The 24,404-nt window shown below is 36.2% G+C and overlaps 2 protein-coding genes across 2 annotated transcripts in view; both read right to left on the bottom strand.

Annotated features, from left to right (window-relative positions):
- Positions 1 to 2,532: 2,532 nt before the first annotated feature.
- LOC141386212 (uncharacterized) lies at positions 2,533 to 7,991 on the bottom strand. Its single transcript, XM_073953824.1, has 10 exons — positions 7,838 to 7,991; positions 6,466 to 6,819; positions 5,417 to 6,064; positions 4,677 to 5,219; positions 3,874 to 3,968; positions 3,724 to 3,774; positions 3,243 to 3,618; positions 2,978 to 3,148; positions 2,709 to 2,820; positions 2,533 to 2,629 (listed from the first exon to the last, which is right to left on the bottom strand). Exons 1-10 carry the CDS (start codon positions 7,884 to 7,886, stop codon positions 2,617 to 2,619), a joined length of 2,412 nt encoding a protein of 803 aa, XP_073809925.1. The 5' UTR covers positions 7,887 to 7,991; the 3' UTR covers positions 2,533 to 2,616.
- Positions 7,992 to 10,566: 2,575 nt separating this feature from the next.
- The window catches only part of drc11 (dynein regulatory complex subunit 11), a 178,841-nt gene continuing 165,003 nt past the window's right edge, over positions 10,567 to 24,404 (bottom strand). Inside the window, exons 18-19 of the mRNA XM_073952994.1 lie at positions 13,722 to 13,960; positions 10,567 to 11,169 (exon numbers count right to left, since the gene is read on the bottom strand). Of these exons, the coding sequence (XP_073809095.1) occupies positions 11,017 to 11,169; positions 13,722 to 13,960 (392 nt within the window). The 3' untranslated portion in view covers positions 10,567 to 11,016. The remainder of the gene's footprint in view (positions 11,170 to 13,721; positions 13,961 to 24,404) is intronic.

Raw genomic sequence — 24,404 nt, 5'->3', positions numbered from 1 at the left:
CAATGACAGTGCAAAGTACAGACAGTGGAAATACAATGACAGTGCAAAGTACAGACAGTGCCAATACAATGACAGTGCAAAATACAGACAGTGCCAATACGACAATGTAAAATTGACAGCGATATGTACAATCAATAGGTGTCCACATAGTTGTAGGCAGTATTGTTTCAAGTATGGATTGGTTAAAGTGCAGTGCATGCTACGTATTGATAGTGTGCAGTGAGGGGTATAGAAGAGTCTGTGTGTGGTGTGTTAAGTGTTCAGTGTTTAACTATTATGGTCACCTTTTGGACTATTATGATCTAGTTATAACAGAGGCTACATGTGCTGCTGAAGATTACAGACTCAGATGAGAGGTTTGCTCTGACTGTGGGCTATATTTTGTACTGTTTTTGAATTTAAATGGACTAAATGTCTGATGTGTGTAGTTCTTCTGTAGTTGGTAACATATCAGAGACTGTAAGGGTCTGTATGTGTTCAAACATGTTGCATTTTAATTATTTAATTACAGACGGGGTGACGCAGTGGCGCAGTAGGTAGTGCTGTCGCCTCACAGCATGAAGGTCGCTGGTTCGAGCCTCGGCTGGGTCAGTTGGCGTTTCTATGTGGAATTTGCATGTTCTCCCTGCGTTCGCGTGGGTTTCCTCCGGGTGCTCCTGTTTTGCCCACAGTCCAAAGACATGTGGAACAGGTGAATTGGGTAAGCTAAGTTGTCGGTTGTGTATAAGTGTGAATGAGTGTGTGTGGATGTTTCCCAGAGATAGGTTGTGGCTAGAAGGGCTTCAGCTGCGTAAAAATGTGCTGGATAAGTTGGCAGTTCAATTAACTGTGGCAACCCCGGATTAATAAAGGGACTAGGCCGAAAAGAAAATGAATGAATAACAGATGTTACAGTAGGCTATTTCGCACTGTCACTGATATGCAGTTATAGTCAAATCCTGTTCATTGAAGTTAGAAATAAACATTTATACAGAAGTATTTATGTGTATAAAGCGTCTGTTTTGTGAGAAGTGCTTGTCATATTATATGTAAACGACCCGTATAGCTTTACTGTAGACATTTTCTCGAGTGAAAATGACGTCGACTGAAACTTTCTGTCATACACCACGGCCACCAAAAGGGTACCCTTGGTAGTAGAAACGCACTCCTGATAAAGGTGACCCGTACAGACCCATACCGTACTGTACCAGTCAGTGGAAACTAGCTAATAGTGATTGTAAAAAACCCTGTAAACTAATAAGAAATGCTGCTCTGAAATGAACAATAAGCTAATTGTTCAGAGATCTAAACTTATTGTTTTGAAAAATAAAAAATTAGAATAGAGCCAAAGCAATAGAGAAAAACTAAAACAAACAGACCAAGAAGGAAAACCCTAATAAAGACAACTTGTGTGTATGTGTGTGTCCCTTGTAAACTTAATGCGATTGGGACAAAATGTCAATTACATGTTAATTACGTGATGTTAACAACATACAACATACAGTATGGTAAATAATGTACAGTATAAAATCATTAGGTCAATAGTAAGCACATGTGTATGTGTGCTTGTACATTTTTATCATGTTCTGTGCACAAATTTGTACTCAGAAGTGAGATAAACCTGGCACAAACCTCAATTTGGAGATATTGTCATTAGTAAAAACTGTCAAACTTACTAATATTTAATAACTGATGTCACTCAAATAAAAAAATCTCTCAAAAGTTTTTTTTTTTTAAATACTTTTTTTTCTTCATTCTTCCAATTCTCAGGTTTGTTGACCATCAGCTTGGTGAGTCTTAGTCCTTTAAAGGGATCGTTCACCAAACATTAAATTAGCTGTTAATTTACACACTCATGCCAACATTCTTAGCTGAATCTAAGGTCCTTAGTGATTCATGTAATGGAAGTTACTAATAGTTACTCTTTTTGTTTCGCGACGTTGTGTAGATCAATGCTGCCAAGACCAAACACATCAACATTGCCATATACATTATTAATTATCCTACTAAATCTCTCAGTGTTGTCATGAAAGAAATATAAAGTTATTCGCCTGCTATGTTATCAACTACTTGGCGCAAGTGATTTGGTTACTGTTGCCTCAACATTTAAATGCATTCTTAGTGCTACAAATCTTTTCCCTCCTCCACCCCAGCTCCACCTGTTTAGATGTGCTATGGGGGTTACATGTGTTTGCGACAGCAATGTGTTATATTCAGCAGGGAACGACATGAAGGACCGCCTGATGGCCTGGAGCTGGATTGTTACTGGCCAGATCAGGCCGGTTCAGTGTGTTACACAGAATGCGGATCCTGGATACGACAACCATTATAAACATTTTAGATTACACTAAGAGGCACAATTACATTTTTAAATTACTCCTATATGTATACAGCTGAAAATATTCTAAATAATTTTTTTGCACAGACCATTTCGCTGTATAAGAAGTCTACCGTCAGGAGCCACTATTGATTTGGATTTGTTTGGATGTCTCAAATCTCAAAAAGCAGTAACTATTGACTTGCAAGACAATCAACAAGGACCTTAGACTGAGCTAAAACATCTGTAATATTCTTCTTTATTAAAAGAGGAGATATCCCTTTAGACTTTGCTTGCTTGAAGACTGTTTCAACGCTGGTTCATGAAGTTTTGCTGGAAAAAAAAAAAGTTGAAGGTCATGATGGTTACGTTTAGAAATTGATTTCTGTCATCATCTCCTAAGAAACAATACCTGACTCCTGCTCCTGGCATTTGCTGAAACCACTCGTGCTTTAAGATGTCATCTACAGTGATTCTCTTGGTTGGATCACAAATCAGGCACCTCGAGACCAAATCCTGGAATGCTGCAAGTGTTCACAAGAGAGCTGGTTAGTTACTGAGAGTTTCATGCTTGAAAATTGGTTTTGAAACATGTAGCTTGCGTTATGAAAAGGAGTGTGTGTTTTACACGTTGTGTGTTGTTAATGCCATTGTGTTATTGGTCCTGTAGTGTTTTCTTACCACTGGATATGCCGAACGGAAAAGTCAGACTGCAGTTCTGCATGTCTTCTAGTGATTTAAAGGGGTAAAAGCCACACATCGTTTTGTACATCAGGTAGCCCAGCGACCACACCGTTGTTGGGTCCGCCCGATATGTTAGGGTTGCAACATACTCTGGTGGGCAGCATCCTCCTGTTCATAAATATACAACACATATTCAGCTTAAGCATACATTTCAACTTATCAATTTCATATTTATATGCACACAAATCCAAATGCAACTCACCAGTAAATCCACCCACATAGACACTTTTAAGGAGTTCACCACAGCCAAAGTCTATCAGTTTGACTTGTTGTGTCTCGGTGTTGATCACACAGTTGTTTAACTTGATGTCACGATGGAAGACACCTCTGTCCAGACAGTGCTTGGTTCCGAGCAACACTTGGTACAACAGGCCTCGTGCCTCAAATTCCTTCATTGGCCTTTTGCGACTGATAAACGTGAGCAAGTTCTCGCTGGGTTGTGAATACTCCATGATGAGTATGTACCGTTGTTCCTCATCAAACCAGTCTATCATGTGCGCAACGTAAGGGCTTATCGGCTGTTGATTTAGCAGCAGGTTTAATGCCACTTCTGCCAACATTGGCTCGTAAAGCCCAGGCTGGAGAAAAAAGTTCAACAACAGAAGGTTAGGTATGTTTCAACATCACATTTCACTTGTATTATTTGGATTTAAATATGTGCATTATGTTTACTGCCAACTTACAACTGTGATATACTGGTCTGTTTTTAACTTGTTCACAAATTTGATGGCAACCTGCAAAAAACAAAACGAAATAAAAGTTGTTAATGAGGGGTTAAACTTCGGAAATTAAGAAGTATAGACATGAAATGTGAGCACTAATATGTATTGAACCTGTTGCTGATTTTGTTTGTGGATCCCCACAAACACATCACCGAAGCTTCCTCTTCCAAGCTTCTCTCCAATTTCATAAACTGCAGAAAATGGAACTGCAAAAAAGCACAAAAAGTTAATACTTTTACCAAAAAAAAAAAAAAAAAATAGAGTGGTGTCTAACTTTACACCACAGTCCTGCAGAGATTAGTTACAACTTCTAGTAATAAATCTACAGTTCTTAAATAAGTTTTGAAAATCTAGAGTTTTTAAATTAAGTCGCAATCTTGAGCATGAGTTTGAGCAGGCAAAATTCTGTCTGACTTAGCTGTGAAAAGGGTGATAAAACAAAAGATGAACAAGATAAAACAAGTTGACGTGACAGGTCACATTTTATCTTCTATTGCTCTCACGTGTTCACTTAGTACAAATTAGCAGGTCAGAGCTTGGAGTCTATGGAGTGAAAAGTGCATTATGACCATGGCTTAAGCCTGAAAAGACTTGATTGGTCTGATCTGATGTGTCGAATTAAGGCTGAAGCTAAATTGTAAATAGATGTTTGAGTGTGTTTATATTTGACATTTATAATCTTTCGTAATAGGAGTAAATATAATTAAATTTTGAAGTTAAGACAAAACCAAAAAAAAACAAACAAACAAGAAAATCACTTTCTTTGCAGTCATATTCCAACAGGGAATTAGGAAAATAATAAAAGTGGATCAAGATTATTTGTACAGTACAGATGTATAAATGTATAAATACACAAAGTTACTAGGAAAAATAAAAACAATCAGTAAATGAACAAGAAAAGTTAAAACACTCACGATTAGATGGACCTGGCGATGCAGTGGTTCTCAACCATTTTTTATCTCCAAGACGCTTGTGCTTGGGAGCAGCTCGAGCAATCTTGGGCAAAAAAGGCTGGGAATCTTCTGAGAAATTGTCTGTTTGATCATCCAGATCAAATTTAACTACTGGCTCAGGAATCGGTGAATCAGGCTCTGCAACAGGTGGATGTGGCTCAAAAATGGGTATATCTGGCTCAGATGTTGGTGGATCTGGCTCAGGACTGGGTGGGTCTGGCTCAGATGTTGGTGGGACTGGCTCAGATGTTGGTGGGTCTGGCTCAGATGTTGGTGGGTCTGGCTCAGATGTTGGTGGCTCTGACTCAGGAATGGCTTGGTCTGGCTCAGATGTTGGTGGGTCTGGCTCAGATGTTGGTTGATCTTGCTGAGGAGTGTGTGGATTTGGCTTTGAAGCAGCTGAACCTTTGTCTGTCTGTGGATTAACCACATTGTGCTTCTTGTGTAGCCACAGTTTTTTAAAGAATGTATAGAAACTCCTCTTCTTCTTTGTTGTTGTTTTTTCTAGAAATCCCAGACACAAAAAAAGTTAGAAAATGTCACCCAAAATCAGAAGTCATATACAAAGACTATCTACCAAAAATAAATCAATTTTATAATTTTAAAACTAACAAAGATACCATGAAGTGCATAAATAAATACATGACTTTAAAGGGTTACTTTACAAGTGTGAAACAGCAATAAATTGACATTATGCTCACCTTTAGCTGGCTCTGGATTGGCTGGGTTAGCTTCAAAGTTTGCTGGCTTATTGCTGGTAGGACCAGAATGAAGATGAGTCTGATCGTCTACAGCCAAAGACTTAAGACCGGACAGACCAAGCTGAAAATCACTCTGATCGTCTACAGCTAGAGGCTTATGGCTGGACAGACCAAGCTGAAGATCAGTTCGATCATCTGCAGCTAGAGGCTCATGGCTGGACAGACCAAGCTGAAGATCAGTTCGATCGTCTACAGCTAGAGGCTCATGGCTGGACAGACCAAGCTGAAGATCAGTTCGATCATCTGCAGCTAGAGGCTCGTGGCTGGACAGAGCAGACTCAAGATGAGTCTGATTGTCTACAGCCAGAGACTCAAGGCCGGACAGACCAAGCTGAAGATCATGCTGATCATCTACAGGCAGTGACTCGAAGCTGGACAGAGCAGGCTGAAGACCAGACAAATCTTGTACAGATGTTGTCTTGAAATTAGATGGGCCTGGCTGTGGACCCACTGGTTCTGTGTCAGACGGAGGCTGAAAAGGAAACACTTTACTGCCTCGACGTTGACTCTGATTGGCTTTTTGTACAGTCAGCCATATGTTCTTGAAGAATGCACAAAGCCTGCTCTTCTTGCTTTTTGGTTGAGTTTCTGAAAAGAACCACAAAGATTGCCAGTTACTACAATTACTTTCTTTAACTTGAACTAAATCATTGAATATTTTACAATAAACATTACATCACCTTATGTGTGTGTGTGTGTGTGTGTGTGTGTGAGCTGGTATGTCGATGTTGGAGATAGCGTAGAAATACTTGAGAAGGTTGTCTTTCTGTACGTATGTTCCTTTCTGTCGTAGGTTTGTGAAGGTGAAAAAGTCTCGGAGACCTTTCGTACTTTTCGTGTGTGTGTGTTTAAGGCATTGATGTGCAATCAGTTTGGATCTAGACACGGATCATGATAAACATGATGCAAAAAAGAATATTTGTGCAGCATATGCTATATAGGGTTACTTGACACAAGTATGAAAAACAGCATATAAACACTAGGCTCACCTTCAGCAGGCTCTGGATTGGCTTTGTTTCCTTCAGAAAAGTTTGATGGCTTGTTGCTGGATGGACCAGGTTGAAGATCAGTCTTGTCGTCTACAGCCAGAGGCTCGATGCTGGACAGACCAAGCAGAAGATCCCGCTGATCGTCTACAGCCTGAGACTCAAAGCTGGACAGAGCAGACTGAAGATTATCTGTTGATGGGCCTGGCTGTGGACCCACGGGTTCTGTGTCAGACGGAGGCTGTGAAAAAGACACTTTATTGCCTCGACGTCGACGCCGATTGGCTTTTTGTAAAGCCAAACATTTCATTCTGAAGAAAGCACACAGGCTATTCTTCTTGTTGTTTGGTTGTGTTTCTGAAAACAATGACAAAAAAAGATTTCATGTTACAATTTTTTACCTTCTCTTATTAGTAAAACACTTTAATAATAATTATAATTTCAAGTTGTGTGTGTGTGTGTGAGAAGGATTAAAGATATTTATTTAGTTTGGACACTGAATATAAGGATCAGAATGAACAGGAACCACAAAAAATTGTACATTATATACTATAAAATATAATATTTAAATAATACTTATTTAAACGTTGTATTATAATACTTATAATATATGTATATTACATATCTATTGATGTTATGTTGATGTAATTTTCTCAGCCCATTTACTACGTTTAATCAGAGTAGATCTAAGATTGTCATTTGAGTTACATCACTGATCTTTTTATTTTGAACAGCTGAGAAAAACAAAGACACTACAATACATTAAATTAAATAAATGCTTACTAGTATTACATAAAAACATACAAATTATTTTTTTATAAAATTACTTTTAGCTTTTTTTATTGTGAATGTTACCGACATCAACAATGCATGACTAGACATAGTTATTGTGAATTACTATATAGCATTGACAGATTTTAGTTTCCCAGTTAGCATCTATTGTTGTCATTAAAATATATTTTTACATTTAAAATATAAAGGGATTGGTAAGTCTAATTACTCAAACTTCTTTGAGAAAAGCCTATAGGCTGCATTTAGTTTACAGTTTTAACTCGGGTAAAAAACTATAACTATTTCAGTTTTTATTTTATATTTCTTAAGACATTTTAAGCTCCAGGAGTCTCTTGCATATTCACAGTGGTTCCTTGTTGATGTCCGTAAGTTAAACATAATACGGAAACAGAGGCGCCAGGCCAGGTTGGGATGTCTGTAAATGTGGGCTGCCTACGAGCTCAGATGTAATTTGACATTTCGCTTAAATTATGAATTACGATGCTGGCCTCCATGTTGGATTTCTGAACATAGACATTGTGCTTGGAGAGTACGGTAGGCCTATCAGACTTTTGAACACTAGTAAATATGAACAAGAATTTACCTGTTGAGCTGTTCGCCATTGATGTGTCAGTAGAAGGCAAAACTGGCATCAAAGAAACGCGGTAAAAAACGCAGTGAACTGTTTTTTTCTCTCGCTTTCGCTCGATTACCGTTCAAGTGTGCAGTTTTCTGATATTCTGAAATGTTCCTCGGCCTCGGTGACGTCATGGAATCCGTGGAATCTTTCGAACGAATTTCGTATAATGCGGTCAAGGCTGTTAATTGAAACGTCACTGACATTTCTGACATGTTTTCCTATAGTCAGCAAAGTGGAGAAACTTCAACTCTATTACCAATAATCAATATTTATAATATAATATTGATATACAATTAATCAATAATTAAATCACTAAGTTTTTGGTTGGGTTTTTAGACTTATTTAAATAAAACGTCATCAAGGAAACAACTCTTCAGTTTAAAATATATTATTTAAAAATATATATTAGTCAGAATTATTAGCCCCCCTTTAATTTTTATTTCTTTATATATATATATATATATATATATATATATATATATATATATATATATATATATATATATATATATATATATATATATATATATATAAACTTTACTAAACACACTAAATTAACAAAATGGACATATTTGTGGTTAACAAAACATAATCAAAACAATATAAATATAATTTACCCTAAATGATTTTTAAATAATATAACTTAATTTTACTTGTATCAGCTTTCACTTTCAAAAGGACAGCTTATCAGTGGTATTTACTGCAATGATTTGTTGATCATCAAATTTATGTCATAAACAAAAAGGAAAGGTACTTTTTTTTTTTTTTTTTTTTTTTACAAAAGTGTTTTTTATGCATGCACACAAGCACAGATAAACTTGTTTGTTGGTTTTAGTAAATTGTGGGGACATTCTATAGGTTTCCATTATATTTATACGGTATGACTGTATTTTCTATTGCTCTACCTCAACCCTTACAAGAAACTGTGCATTTTCACTTCATGTAAAAATCTCATCGTCTTTTGAAAAGCCAGAGAAGGCATTTAACAGATTTTTTTCAGTGCTTAAAGTCAAAATGAAATCATTTTACTATTCTTATTTCTAGATGTAGATTTTAGTGCTCCTAATCAACAATGTATCTGTGCACTTCAGTATTTTGTAAAATTGTATTTGCTCTCATAATTCTTTCATTAATTTTCTTTCAGCTTAGTCCCTTTATTCATCAGGAGTTGCCGTAATGAATCGCTAACTTATCCAGCATTTATTTTACTCAGAGGATGCCCTTCCAGCTGCAACCCGGTACTGGGAAAGACCCATACACTCTCACATGCACACACTTGCAGTACACTACAGCCAATTTAGTTTATTCAACTCACCTATATACTGCATGTCATTGGACTGTGGGGGAAATGGAGCACCCAGAGGAGACACATGCGAACAGAATGAGCATGCTCCATGCTCAAAGTTCACATACAAATACCAACTGACCCAGTCGGGACTCGAAGCAACGTCCTTCTTGCTGTGAGGTGACAGTGCTAACCACTGAGCCACTCTGTCACCCCACTCTCATAATCTTTAATCAAATTAGATGTTTCCTCCTCTCTTAAAATGACTTTTCTTCACTTTTGGTCACTTGGAATGCCTTTAAGACGGGACTAACGGTTCTTTAAGGTGGGGCTATCAGACCGTGTCTCATTCTGCACTGCGTTCATACAGTCATCAATTTTTCTCCATTTTGTTAGATTTTGTTTGCAACATCCATCTTTCAACAATCCAATCAGTTTCCAAAAGACAAGTCATCCACCACCCTACTTATTTTGTTTGGATGTTTGTCACAATATGGGGAAAAAACAACAATCTTTACTTCTTTTCATGCTGATTTCCCTAAAAATGAGAATTGCCATAATTTATTTAACTTGCGTCTTTTCAAACACATTCTGTTTAAGAAAGAATACAATATTTTAAAGAATAATAGTAGCTGGGGCTTTACGGTGGCACAATGGGTAGCACAGTCGCCTCACAGCAAGAAGGTTGCAGGTTCGAGTCCCGACTATGTCAGTTGGCATTTCTGTGTGGAGTTTGCATGTTCTCCCTGTGTTCGCGTGGGTTTTCTCCGGGTGCTCTGGTTTCCCTCACAAGTCCAAAGCCATGAGGTACAGGTGAATTGGGCAAGCTAAAATTGTCCATAGTGTGTGTGTGTGAATGATGTGAATGGGTGTTTCCCAGTGATGGGTTGTGGCTGGAGGGGCATCTGCTGGATGGAACAAATGCTGGATAAGATGGCGGTTCATTCCGCTGTGGGGACCCCAAATTAATAAAGGGACTAAGCTGAAAAGAAAATGAATGAATGAATATTGGTATCTAACATTTTGATTTCTACTGATTTCCATTGGATCAACTTTGTATTCAGCTGAAGAAATAAACAGATACATGTTTAGAGTTGCACAGTGATGTGTAATAGATGATAGATTTTCATTTTTGGATGGACTGTCTCTTTACCCATTTTCACTATTGTTCTCAACCACACTAACTGCAGCCAAGCTCATTGTACAACTTTGTCACATTATATAAAGTAAATCTTTAATTATATACATTAAAATCCACTTTTCCTGAAAATCCTTGATCATAAAAAGAGTTCAGCTTTTTTCTCCCTATAATACACATTATCACATGTGAGTTGTGTCCAAAAATGAAATGTTATTATGGTAAATGTAACAGAGTAAATGTAAAATGTAAATAAGTAAATGTGCATCATTCCAGAGTCCAGAACTGTCCTTTATTAATTGCACTCACATTTTAATAAATGACAAAATAAAAGTAGATCACATGCAGAATATGTATTAAACAATAGGCCCAGCTTTGCTCTTGTGCTCTACACAATGATGAGAAAGTTTGAACTAATCCAGTCTCAGTTTCAATGTGGAACATTCTGACATGTGCAAGCATTCATACACAAAATCCCTTTTTCACAATAAAAAACTACAATAGTAATCCAAAATCCTTTAGATACTTAATTCAAGTAAGAAATTTTATAAAGAGTCAACAGCGGAACCTGAGGAAAGACATCATTTAAACCAAAAGACACTGAGAAACCATAAAAAGGATTCAACTTTGAGTTAGACACAGGTTTTTGTAAAAGGTGCTAATGCCCTCTGCTGGACAGAACATAAACTGCTCCTGTATTTTTTTTAAATAGGTCTCTTTTCACTTCTTTTTCTTCTTCTTCTTCTTCCCCTCCTTCCCTTTCTTTTGCAATTTTCCTCCTTTAGTTTTCCCTTTCTTGAGAATTGCCTGTTCTTCACTGGCTTTAGCTGCTCGCGCTCGTTTTTTGCCCAGAGGTGTCCGGCTGTACCATGCCTACAAATACACACAACATAATATCAGTTTAAGTATACGCATAACTTGAGCTCAGTACACCAACATCATTATCCATCGTCATCATTTTGGAATTATAAGGATTTATCTGACATTTCTGTCAAAATTGAGTCATTCAAATTTTCCTATTTTGTGGCAACTTTACAAAACATTGTGCACATTTGGAGCTTTTTTATTTTATTTAGCTACAACATTAAACTCAGCACTTTGAATGCACACAATAGAACCAACCAGTATCATCTCAGAGGCCTGTTGAGTTATTTTACCCAAAAGATGCAGTTACACGTCATCACTATGGAGATGATTTACAGAGTCCCACTCTAGGCCAAATTTCAAATCCCCTGACTTTCACTGAAAAAAAATCTGAATTCTGTGACTTATAATGCACAGAAACACAGACAGATGTTTTTTTTGAGGAATGAGCAAACTAAACTGCCACAGGCAGGGGGCTGGATTTCACTTAAGTAATTGCTTGTTGACAAGCGGGAAGGAAGTTTTTAGGAGAATAGCCTAATAACAGTCGAAATGGGAAAAATGTAATATAAAAAGAGATTTAGAAAGGGGATTTAGAAAAATGACATTTTGTAATTGAAACCCTAGATTTAACATGCATTTTTTGTTAAAGTTGGTAAAAATTAGTTGCATAGCTTTAATTATTTTATACACACACACACACACCGGCCACTTTATTAGATACACCTTACTAGTTCTAGGTTGGACCCCTCTTTTTACCATCAGAACTGCCTTAATTCTTCGTGGCATAGACTCAACAAGGTACTGGAAATATTCCTCAGAGATTTTTGTCCATATTGATGTGATAGCATCATGCAGTTGCTGCAGATTTGTTGGCTGCACATCCATGATGTGAATCTCCCGTTCCATCACATCTCAAATGTGCTCGATTGGATTGAGATCTGGTGACTGTGGGGGTCATTTGAGTACAGTGAAATCATCGTCATGTTTTCTAGGCTGTGACATTGGCATGATGCTCAATTGGTACTAATGGGCCCAAAGCGTGCCAAGAAAATGTCCCCCACACCATTACACCACCACCAGCAGCCTGAGCTATAAAGACAAGACAGGTAGAATCCATGCTTTCATGTTGTTGACACCAAATTTTGACCCCACTATCTGAATGTTACAGCAGAAATCGAGACTCATCAGCCCAGGCAACGTTTCTTCAATCCTCTATTGTCCAGTTTTGGTGAGCCTGTGTGAATTGTAACCTGGGTTCCTGTTCTTTCCTGTGTGGTCTTCTGCTGCTGTAGCCCATTCACCTCAAGGTTGGATGTGTTGTGCATTTAGAGATGCTCTTCTGCATACTTCGGTTGTAACGAGTGTTCATTTGAGTTACTGTTGTCGTTCTATCAGCTTAAACCTGTCTGGCCATTCTCCTCTGACCTCTGGCATCAACAAGGCATTTGCGCCCACATAACTGCCACTCACTGGATATTTTCTTCTTTTCAGACCATTCTCTGTAAACATTAGAGATGGTTGTACATGAAAATCCCAGTAGATCAGCCGTTTCTGAAATACTCAGACTAACCTGTCTTGCACTAACAACCATGGCACGTTCAAAGTCACTTAAATCACCTTTCTTTCCTTTTCTGATGCTTGGTTTGAACTGCAGCGTCCTGACCATGTCTGTGTAACGGAGTCCAGCTAGTAAGTGCTGTGCAAGTAAACGTCACTCCTTTGACCTCCTAAGGTGCTCTAGTGACAGACGCTAGGGGCCATTCTTCCTCATTTTGATGCTCGGTTTGAACTGCAGCAGATCGTCTTGACCATTTCTACATGCCTAAATGCATTGAGTTGCTGCAATGTGATTGGCTGGTTAGAAATTTGTGTTAACGAGCAGTTGGGCAGGTGCACCAAATAAAGTGGCTGATGAGTGTACTGTATATATATTATAGTAGCTGCTTTCTGTCTTAATCAGAATAATTAAACAAATGATTCTTAAACCTCTGAATAACTGCAATATTTATAACTTTCTCATGCATATCAGTGTTACATTTTGGTACAACACTAACTTTGTTTTAAAACAAATGACTGAATTATTAAAATTAAATTATAACATGTAATAAATTCTATAATAAATTAATTATTTATAAAAAAAGAATGAAATTGTTTGTGTTTTTTGAATATTAAGGCTTTAATTAATATTTAGCAAGATAAGAAAACCTTATAATCTCAATCCGAACAATAGTATCTCGATGCAGTCTTTATGATGCAAGCTGAGATTGCATCACTCAGCGATGCAATGTCAGACTCAGAGCACAATAAAAAGCATTGGATGCAGCTCAAATTGCACTGCACCGAGTCTGCAGCCAGACCCCTCTCAAACCGAAAGGGATTTTTTAGGTATCCTGTTCTATCTGCATGTTTCCTGCAATCCTCACTTGACTTTGAAACTGTACATAGATTTTCAGTCATTTTATTTCATTTAGCATCCTTTCTGCTATAATAAATGCAAATATCGCTTATAATGCAGATAAAACCTTATAATTTCATTAGAACATTAGAAACTCTCTGACCTTAAAGCTCTCTTCCTCTTCTTTATAGACAGGGTCTTGTCTTGCGAGAGGAGGGATAAACTCCACTGCAGTGAGGGGTCTCTTGGCCTGCAGCTCCAGGCGGTGGGGGATTAGGATAGTTTGGATGGCCTGAAGAATGTGTCCCTGTGCGTAACCATCAGTAACTTTAGCTAAAGAGCTCAGGTCCAGTTTAGGGTCCAGTAGAGCACCGTGTGCTTGAAGGAGTTCCTTCCACAGAGCTGAACACAAAAGATACATTAGTCTATGTTTTAGTGTAGAAATTCAAAGTATGTGCTATTTTGGTATCTATTTTAAATAAAAAGACGTGATTTTTATACACACAGTAATATAAAGTATTAGTAAAATAAAGTACACAGCGAATAAACTATCTATTTTAACAGTAGAACCACCCGAATTAGACAAAACAATCTATTCATATTTGGACTGTACTGAATCAGTCATGTCATGTTCTGAATACAATAATATTCAAAACTTCTTGAGGGTTTGAAATAAAGATTTTAGTGTCTTTTATCACATATTATGATCTTCTTAGCAACATGTAATTAAATAAGAGTTCTTAGACCTCCCCGAATGTGTTTTACTTTAGAAATCCAGCAACAATCTATTTTATTTCAATACAGCTTTGCACTTTACAGCACTCTGAAGTTATCAAAGACAACCATATGCAGCCACTACTGGAATTCAAATACATGAAGAAGATAAATAAATTGACCTGTTATGGTAGGATAAAAATAAACCTTGAAGACTAAATGAAAATTATAATGAATGAAAATCTTTTGTTGCTAATCACAGTTGTAAATTATAAGTAGATCATTATTTTGATCATTTAAAAAAACTCGTATATGTTGGATTAAATAATGAAAACCCACTATTAATTTTCATAGTAAAACATTTTTGAACATCTATGGAAAAAGTATTGCATATGGTGAAGTTGACTGACGGTAGAAACAGTATGGCACAACTGTTTTTGGTTCTTAATTTTAAATTTAAATGGATCATACTTTATTTTAAGATTAAATTTGAACTATTAACTATGCATTTTGCCTCAATCATTTAGTAATTTACAAGTGATGCACATTATGATCATGTAGAATATGTACTTTATAAGTATTAATAAACAGTAAATATATGTTAAAAGTTTATCCAAAAATTAGAACTATTTTTTTTAGTTATCCACTTTTACCAAACACCAGTTTAAGTTTCTTTCTTCTATTAAGCACAAAGAAAGACCAAAGAAGGTAAGGAGGAAAAAAGAAGAGAAAAACAGTCATTGATGTCCAGTTTTTTTATTCCCACTATGGATATCAATGGCTGTTTCCCCCCAACATTTTTGAATGTAACTTATTTAGTGTTCAACAGAAGAATTAAAATGTATACATGTTTAAAATCATTTGAGTGTGAGTAGACAGAAAGTACAAAAATGTTCACTCTTGGGTGAACTCTCTCTTTAATAACAACCATGTTAATAAACAAGAAGTTAACAGTGAGAACTGGTCCCTATACTAAAGTGCTACCTAAAAATGTACTAAAAGACTAAACTATATATGAACATTTCAAATGACTTCAAGGCACTACATTTGTTTTAGATATGTTTCATTTAAACAAATCTAGTACCCTGAAACAATAAAAATGGTCCATGAACACCTTTTTTGCTAGTTAAATTAATATTATTCGTTATTATTAAATAAATAATATTATATATATGTTTGTTAAATACATTTGTGAAATGTATTCAAGGTCTTTTTCTGACCTGTACTAAGTAAAAAGGACTTTTTGCTGCTTGTTCTAACTACAATTTTAAAATGAGCTAAATCAACACAATTCTTGAGATTTAAGCTGAAGAAACAACTTATTTGTTTTTTGTTTAATCTCCTTATATTTGTCAAAACATTCATCAAAATTTTCTTTTTTGGCTTAGTCCCTTTATTTAATCTAGAGAAAGCACAGTGGAATGAACCACCTGCGAAAACAAATAAGTTAACTTAATAATTTTGTGCTGGGACAAAATAAAGGAATTGTTTTTTTTTTCACAATGAACATGGTTTATGTATTCATACATGGAACATATATAATATATAAAGGATCACATTAAATGCTGTGGGTGCGTGTTTAGGCAGAGCAGAGCATTCGTTTGGCTTTGGACAGATAAGTTCGACTCATAACATTTTATGATATTTTAGATAATAATATTTTATTATTTATATGGTAATCCCCTGAGAGGTTATCAATTTTTACTTTTTATTTTTGGTGTTTTCCTGGGTTGAGTGCACCGCCGGGGTTGCATTTCTGGACCAACAGTTCAGCTGTGCACCAGTGGTATCAGCTGCTTAAAGAGGCTTGACTCTTGGGAAAACACAAGAGTTAGGTAAGTTTAGTCAGTGGGACATGTGGGTTAGTTAGGGGGATATTTGATTATGAGCCGATTGCTTATGTCCGAAGTTTAGATCTAAGTCGTAAGTATTCATTAGTACTGTATTTGGGTAAGTTTTTTCTAGTCTTTTTGGGATGATTCTGTTGGAAAATATTGTTGGGGAACCTGTTGGCTGTCATGGCTGATGGGAGACCCTCAGAGAATGAAATTGAGCAGGTGATTTTGTAAGCAATTTAATGTTGCTACCGAAGTTTAATGAAAAAGATCCTGATGCTTTCTTCTCTTTATTCGAAAGTGTAGCTGATGAATGAGTGGGGCCAAGTGCTGTCCGTACAATTATGTTGCAGTCGGGGCTTGTGGGAAAAGCTCAAGAGGCTTATACTGCGCTTTCAGTGGAAGATCGTGGGGATTGTGAAAAAATAAAATCTGCAGTTCTAAAAGCGTTTGAAGTAGTTCCTGAGGCGTATCGTATACATTTTCATACTTGGAAAAAAATGATAGACAAAATTATGTTGAATTCCTTTGCGAATTGGCTACCCATTTCGTTCGCTGGTGTTTAACCTCTAATTTTATTTATATTGTTTCAGAATTCATTGCCACATACATTAATAAAATAAGCCAGCAACTGCGAGTAAGGCTGCTGTATTAGCCAATGATTTTGTGGTAACGCATAAAAAGTGGATGAGTGATTATCAAATGAATAGGGGCAGGAATTATCCTACTGAAGAACTGAGATTAAATATTCAAAAACCTGAGTTTAAAGCATAGAAAATGTTACATGTACCATCAAGACCCATTCCTGATTCTGTGTGCCATTATTGTTTTGATGAGGGCCATTGGAAAAAAAAATGTCCTGTCCTAAAAAACATACAAATGCGTGAAGGTTCAAAACCGCAAAATAGTTAATCTGTTTCATATACTGATTTTGTTCACCCTGAACTGTGTTTTGGGTAAACATTTGGTGTGATTGTTTGGGTTTGGTTCTTGTTTGATGGTGGTCTTGTTGTGTCTTTTTTTCTCCTTAAATGCTTTCAGGATCCGGTTTGCTGGAGGAGGGAAGATTGGGCAGGTAAACTGTAGAGCCTGCATGATTGTTGATTGGTGGGTGGTTCATCTTACCTGAGACCCATTTTGTGGTGCCTACAAAGAATCCAACATTTGACTTGTATATTATAAGGTCACATAGACTAATTTACAGGCACAATTGCGACCATAATGGTTGCAATTACGAGCCCTGATATTTGTTTGCTGGCAATCGCACCATGATTGAAAGTGTATGCATATTAGCGTATGGGTGTAATATGTGTATGTCATAGACACAGTGTATTTACTGGTCTGGCCACTTTTATAAGGTGTCCACCTGTCCAATTACTCGTTAACGCAAATTTTTAATCAGCCAATCACATGGCAGCAACTCAACGCATTTAGGCATGTATACATGGTCAAGATGATCTGCTGCAGTTCAAACCGAGCATCAGAATGAGTAGCTGGAAAAAGAAATTAAAGTCATTTAATTGAATGTGACATGATTGTTGGTGCCAGATAGGCTGGTCCAAGTATCTCAGAAACTGCTGATCTCTAGGCTTTACTAGAATGATCTGAAAAAGAGAAAATATCCAGTGAGCGGTTTGTTTGAGAAGTGTGAGTGCTCTAAATCGGGCTAAGGCATGGATCAGTTGGCCGGCCCTGGCCCGGTTGGAAGAGGTGTGCCAGAGCATAGTTCACTTGGGCTCAGGCACGGTACGCTTGTAGCGTGAGTGCAAAGCGCACCTGAGCCCAAAACTGAAGGCGAGACGTGACTTTAAGGGACTGTTTGATATGGATGAATTAATAATTATAACTGTTCAATGAACACAAACTGTCGTAGATTATTAAAGACACAAACCCCTCACTGCACGATAACTGCATCTTCAGCAAACCTCCTAATACCTGCAGCACGAGGACTTTGATTGTTTATGAGCACCAAAAGTAACTGATCTGTTAGGCAAAATATTTGACTATGTGTCACTGCATCTCAAACCACTAAAATGATATAACTAAAGAAATCTCTACTGTGCTGAGCGAGAGCGTTTCTTTTCTGTTAAACTGAACAGCGCATCATCGATGACGTAAGCATGCTCAGGAGTGCGGGTTGACGGGGGATACAGGATGGGAGACAAATGTGCCTCGGCCCGGTTTAAGGCAACTGTACATAGTGTGAGTACACCCTGAGGCTACAATTGGCACAGACTCACCAAAAATTGAGCAATAGTAGATTGGATACACGTTGCCTGGTCTGATGAGTTTTGATTTCTGCTGCATTCAGATGGTAGGGTCAGAATTTGCCATGAACAAGAAGAAAGCATGGATCCATTCTGTATTGTATCAGCAGTTCGGGCTGGTGGTGATGGTGTAGCGATGTGGGGGATATTTTCTTGGCACATTTGGGCCCATTAGTACCAATTGAGCATTGTGTCAACGCTACAGCCTGAGTACCAATCCAATAGAGCACCTTTGGAACATGATTGAACAGTAGATTTGCATCATGGATGTGCAGCCGACAAATCTACAGCAAACACATGATGCTATCATGTTAAATGAACCAAAATATCTGAGGAATGTTTCCAGTACCTTGTTAAATCTATGCCAATAAGGATGAAGGCAGCTCCGAAGGCAAAAGTGGTCCAACCAGGTACTGGTAAGGTGTACCTAATAAAGTGGCCAGTGAGTGTATAACTTTTATTTTATTTTTTTAAATGTTAGCCACCACCAACATTTTTTATGTTTTGTTTTTGCGGCTCTAAATATTTTCTGCTAGGAATATGTGATAATATTACATATCAAAATAAAGAGTCTGTGCACTTAAACTTGATATTTCTGAAGTTTATTTCTTTTAAATAACAGTTTTTAGCATTACTAAACTATTAAAGCTGTAGGTTCAATTGGGCTGAGGACAAGTGCAATGACAGGGTTTGTACATTTGTAAAATGTTTTTTAATAAAGGAAAACAAATCTGAGACCGAAATGAATTTCATATTCCTTTACAATACAACTGACAGAAATCAACCATCAGTCCATTTTTGGGTTGAAATAGTTTTTATTCACTTTATTTTATTTTACAGACAGATAATGTATGTTTCTGGTAAAATGTGCCATATGCATTAATGCAGAGACATGTTAATACACATCTGTCAATCAATTTGGTGGCTGGGGAAAACCGCACTCTTACGTCACGTAATGGTGGGCCTCAAAATAACTGGGATTTGAATTCTATTTTAAAGAAAGAAATTCTTTTTTCCGATGTCCATGTAACTCTACATCTAATGCTCATTAATTGTTTTTTTGTTGTTGTTGTTGCTTGGTTTTTGTGGTGTTGTTCTTTATTTCACTAGTCCAAATGTAATTTGCGGTATTACAACTACAAATAAGACCAACATGCAATAGGCAATCAGCTTTCTGTTATTGAACTCACTGCGTGCGCCGAATGTGACGTCATCGCTGTGTTCTAAATTGTCAGAGACCTTCTTGCTGTGAGGCGACAGCACTAACCATTGTGCCACCCCATCGCCCAACTTTGTTATCATTATGATAAATAAAAAATAATAAAAAAAATTTTGTTTAAAAATCTTTAATGATATTAATGAAATGACGTAGTTCCAGAAACTTCCTTCTCCTCTGCTTATCTGTCGGTTTCTTTTGACAGGCCCCTGTCGTTATAATAAAAATATCACAACTGTCAACGCGTCAAGTATAAAAGCGAAGGTGCGCAATGCGGCGCCAGGCGAAAGTATAAATCAGCCTTAAAATGTTTGTTTGTTTTTTCCTGTAGTTCATTAGTGCATCTAACCTGTCTTCAGTACTGTTCAATTTAAATAATTTTATTTTACCATAAATTTTGTGATTTTTCATTTTCTCTCATGTGTTTTTGATATTGTGATTATAGTTCTTAAATTTAATACTTAATTTTCTTAAAGACTTAAAAAGTCTTAAACTTGACATGATGTCTGCAGAAACCCTGTTTTCATCATTGGTGCCCTTTAACGAAATTTAAAACAAAACATTTTGTCTTTGCCAATGAATGAAGGTCAGTATTGCAGTATTGGTTCATTATCTTTCATCATGGATGTATCATCATTGAATAAACATTAAGCATTTATTTTGTTTAATTATGTTTTTCTAACCCCACAGTGTCTGTGAGATTCTGTGCATATTTTCACGGCAACTGTAATATGTACGGTGCTTATTTGACATAATTTTCTACTGTGCCTGAACAGATAAACAAAAGATTATACCTATTAAGAACTCTAAAAAGTCAGACTTTCATCTATTTGTATAGTGCACAGACAACACTAAACTTTTTTTTTCTTGGAATAATGTATATTTGTATTATAAGTCATTTGAATTTTCATTCAGTTTTATGAATTAACTGGTTTAATAAGAGTAAAAACAAAACCTTTGAAGAAACAATAACTAGAATATATTTCATTATATCATCTTCAAGATATAAAAGATAAACAGTAAATACTTATTAATAATTTGAAATAAATGTATTGTGTCCAAACTATGTTTCAGCATCAAAATATTTTGTAGTTGTAAATATTGCTAACACAGATTTTCTCAATTGCTTTGGCTCAATTCTTGATTGAAATTTTTATTTTTCAAAACAATAAGTTTAGATTTCTGAACAATTCATTTATTCTTCACATCAGATTGGCATTTCTTATTGATTGGCAAATCGTTCTGTTTGTAATTTGGACCAAAACTTTTTACATATGGCTTATTGATCAAAACTGATGAGTTGATTCTGATTTAAAATGTCAAACTCTTCACAACTTTTCGATCATTTTTTATCGTGTAAGCCATCACACTCAAAACAATTCATACAATTATTAAACATTTGAATACGCACATTTACACCATACATACAATGTTTGCAATTTCAATAAAAGTTTGACTGTTTAAATGAGAATTGACTCATTAGTTTTGATCAACAAGTCATATGCTATTAGTTTTTGTCTAAACTACAAACAAATGCACTTACTGTCTACACACAAGCAACAATAGAAGCAAAGCTTACAGTTTATTTATTTATTATTATTATTTTTTACAATCGCTATTTCGATACATGTAACAAATTTCCTAAACTCTTAACATGGTTAGCACAACATCCATCTTTGTAGGCTATACAATTAACACATTTATTGTTGCTTTGATACAAAATGCATACAGGTAACACCAATTGAAAATGCTTGAACTACTTTTACACACAAGCTTGACCAAGACCAAAACAATGTGATTTTATAGTCAAATTTACAAATGCTTTTACAGTGTACGTCAGAACAGATAACATCATGTTCTAAATAGAACTTATATAGGCTAAAGTCAAAGTGAACAGCTGTTCATATTGTGAATTGAAACACAAATATATTCCCTGTATTTTATTACAACTTCGGTGCTTTTTCCGTTTGGATATCTTACAGTAATGTCATTTTGCAAATATAATTCAGTGTCTACGTTTTTTTTTTTTTACATAAACTGTACATTTTATAAGCTACTATGGTTGTTTATTTTTTGTATTGAATTTCTGCAGCAAAAGAAACAAAATGCCTGCAAAATGTAGAGAGGCTTCAAAGATAAGAGCAGGCCTGACACATAAAACAATGCAGTTTCAGTGTTTTTTTTTTTTTTTTTGTTCAATGTGTTATGATTGACTAAATGTTTCTGTTGGAAGAGAACATGTGTTAGGCAAAGTGTATTGTGTTAGTTTATTATTGTATTTTGAACATTAGCTTTGGGGTTTAGTTTACAATGTGTGAGTTTGAATATGAAAATAACCGTTTTGCAAATTGTTTGTTTTAGGTGTTGGTGTATTAAGAGTTTAAAAAACTAGTTAAACGTGTTGAAAAAACTGTCATATGGCCCATTTCCACTGAGTGGTATGGTACAGTTCGGTACGCTTTTATGGCCTTTTCTACTGTCAAAAGGCGTACCGTACTGAACCGTACCATACCAGTTTTTCGGCCCCCTTTGGAAAGGGTACCAAACACCAGAAAGGATAGCAAAAAAATAATAACTGAATGACAATAAAAGAGCCACTATGTTTTAAATACACAGCCGAGAGATCTTTTACAGCGTAAATATATATACATATAATAACGGGCCATGGTTATCCTGGGCTCAAACAAACCTTGTCGTCATCTGGATAATAAGCCACAATGCCAGAAAAGAAGAGCAGATTTACCCTGTGCCCCTTAGTTTTTTACAAGCCAGTCTGAAGCTTGAGCGGTTTCGTAAACTTCTTAAGCTGATGATAATAACGTGAGCTTGATTACTGACGTGCTTTTGAAACCCGATCTTATCGGAAACTGACAAACCCGAGACTGAAGAGTGAAAAAACAAAAGAGAAGCTGGGAAAAAGAAGCACATTTTTTTAGCAAATGCGAACAAACTGCCATGTTAAAATCAAATCAAATTACTTTTATTGTCACATCATCAGCAGCACGTATGCTATGATGCGTGTAAAGCTCAGGTGCTGGCTCCAGACAGTGCAAAATACAGATAGTGCAAATACAACAACAGTGAAAAATACAGACAGTGCAAATAAAATGACAGTGCAAATACAACAATAGTATCTGGATGCAGCCTTTACAATGCAAGCTGAGACCCCTCTCAAATACAATGACAGTGCAAAATACAGACAGTGCAAATACAATGACAGTGCAAAATACAGACAGTGCAAATACAATGACAGTGCAAATACAACGACAATGTAAAATTGACAGCGATATATACAATGAATAGGTGTCCACATAGTTGTAGGCAGTATTGTTTCAAGTATGGATTGGTTAAAGTGCAGTGCATGCTACATATTGAAGGTGTGCAGTGAGGGGTATAGAAGAGTCTGTGTGTGGTGTGTTAAGTGTTCAGTGTTTAACTATTATCGTCATCTTTTAGACTATTATGAACTAGTTATAACAGAGGCTACATGTGCTGCTGAAGATTACAGACTCAGATGAGAGGTTTGCTCTGACTGTGGGACTATACAGAAGTATTTATGTGTATAAAGTGTCTGTTTTGTGAGAAGTGCTTGTCATATTATATGTAAACGACCCGTATAGCTTTACTGTAGACATTTTCTCGAGTGAAAATGACGTCGACTGAAACTTTCTGTCATACACCACGCCCACCAAAAGGGTACCCTTGGTAGTAGAAACGCACTCCTGATAAAGGTGACCCGTACCGACCCGTACCATACTGTACCAGTCAGTGGAAACTAGCTAATAGTGATTGTAAAAAAAACCCTGTAAACTAATAAGAAATGCTGCTCTGAAGTGAACAATAAGCTAAATGTTCAGAGATCTAAACTTATTGTTTTGAAAAATATTTTTTTTTAAAATAGAGCCAAAGCAATAGAGAAAAACTAAAACAAACAGACTAAGTAGGAAAACCCTAATAAAGACAACTTGTGTGTATGTGTGTGTCCCTTGTAAAGTTAATGTGATTGGGACAAAATGTCAATTAAATGTTAATTACGTGATGTTAACAATATACAAAATACAGTATGGTAAATAATGTACAGTATAAAATCATTAGGTCTATAGTAAGCACATGTGTATGTGTGCTTGTACATTTTTACCATGTTCTGTGCACAAATTTGTACTCAGAAGTGAGATAAACCTGGCACAAACCTCAATTTGGAGATATTGTCATTAGTAAAAACTGTCGAAATTTTTTTTATATTTAATAACTGATGTCACTCAAATAAAATAAAAAAATATGGCTTTATTGAGGAGCTGACCGATACAGTCATTATAATCTCACATCAAAGTTTTTTTTTTTTTTTAGACTTTTCTTTCTTCGTTCTTTCAATTCTCAGGTTTGTTGACCATCAGCTTGGTGAGTCTGAGTCCTTTAAAGGGATCGTTCACCAAACATTCAACTAGCTGTTAATTTACACACTCATGCCAACATTTTTAGCTGAATCTGAGGTCCTTAGTGATTCATGTAATGGAAGTTACTAATAGTTACTCTTTTTGTTTCGCGACGTTGTGTAGATCAATGCTGCCAAGACCAAACACATCAACATTGCCATATACATAATTAATTATCCTACTAAATCTCTCAGTGTTGTCATGAAAGAAATATAAAGTTATTCGCCTGCTATGTTATCAACTACTTGGCGCAAGTGATTTGGTTACTGTTGCCTCAACATTTAAATGCATTCTTAGTGCTACAAATCTTTTCCCTCCTCCACCCCAGCTCCACCTGTTTAGATCTGCTATGGGGGTTACATGTGTTTGCGACAGCAATGT

This window comes from Danio rerio, chromosome 6, assembly GCF_049306965.1.
Source record: "Danio rerio strain Tuebingen ecotype United States chromosome 6, GRCz12tu, whole genome shotgun sequence".
NCBI lineage: Eukaryota > Metazoa > Chordata > Actinopteri > Cypriniformes > Danionidae > Danio > Danio rerio.
Note: the sequence above shows the minus strand (reverse complement) of the source record. Positions and strands in the feature narration are given on the sequence as shown.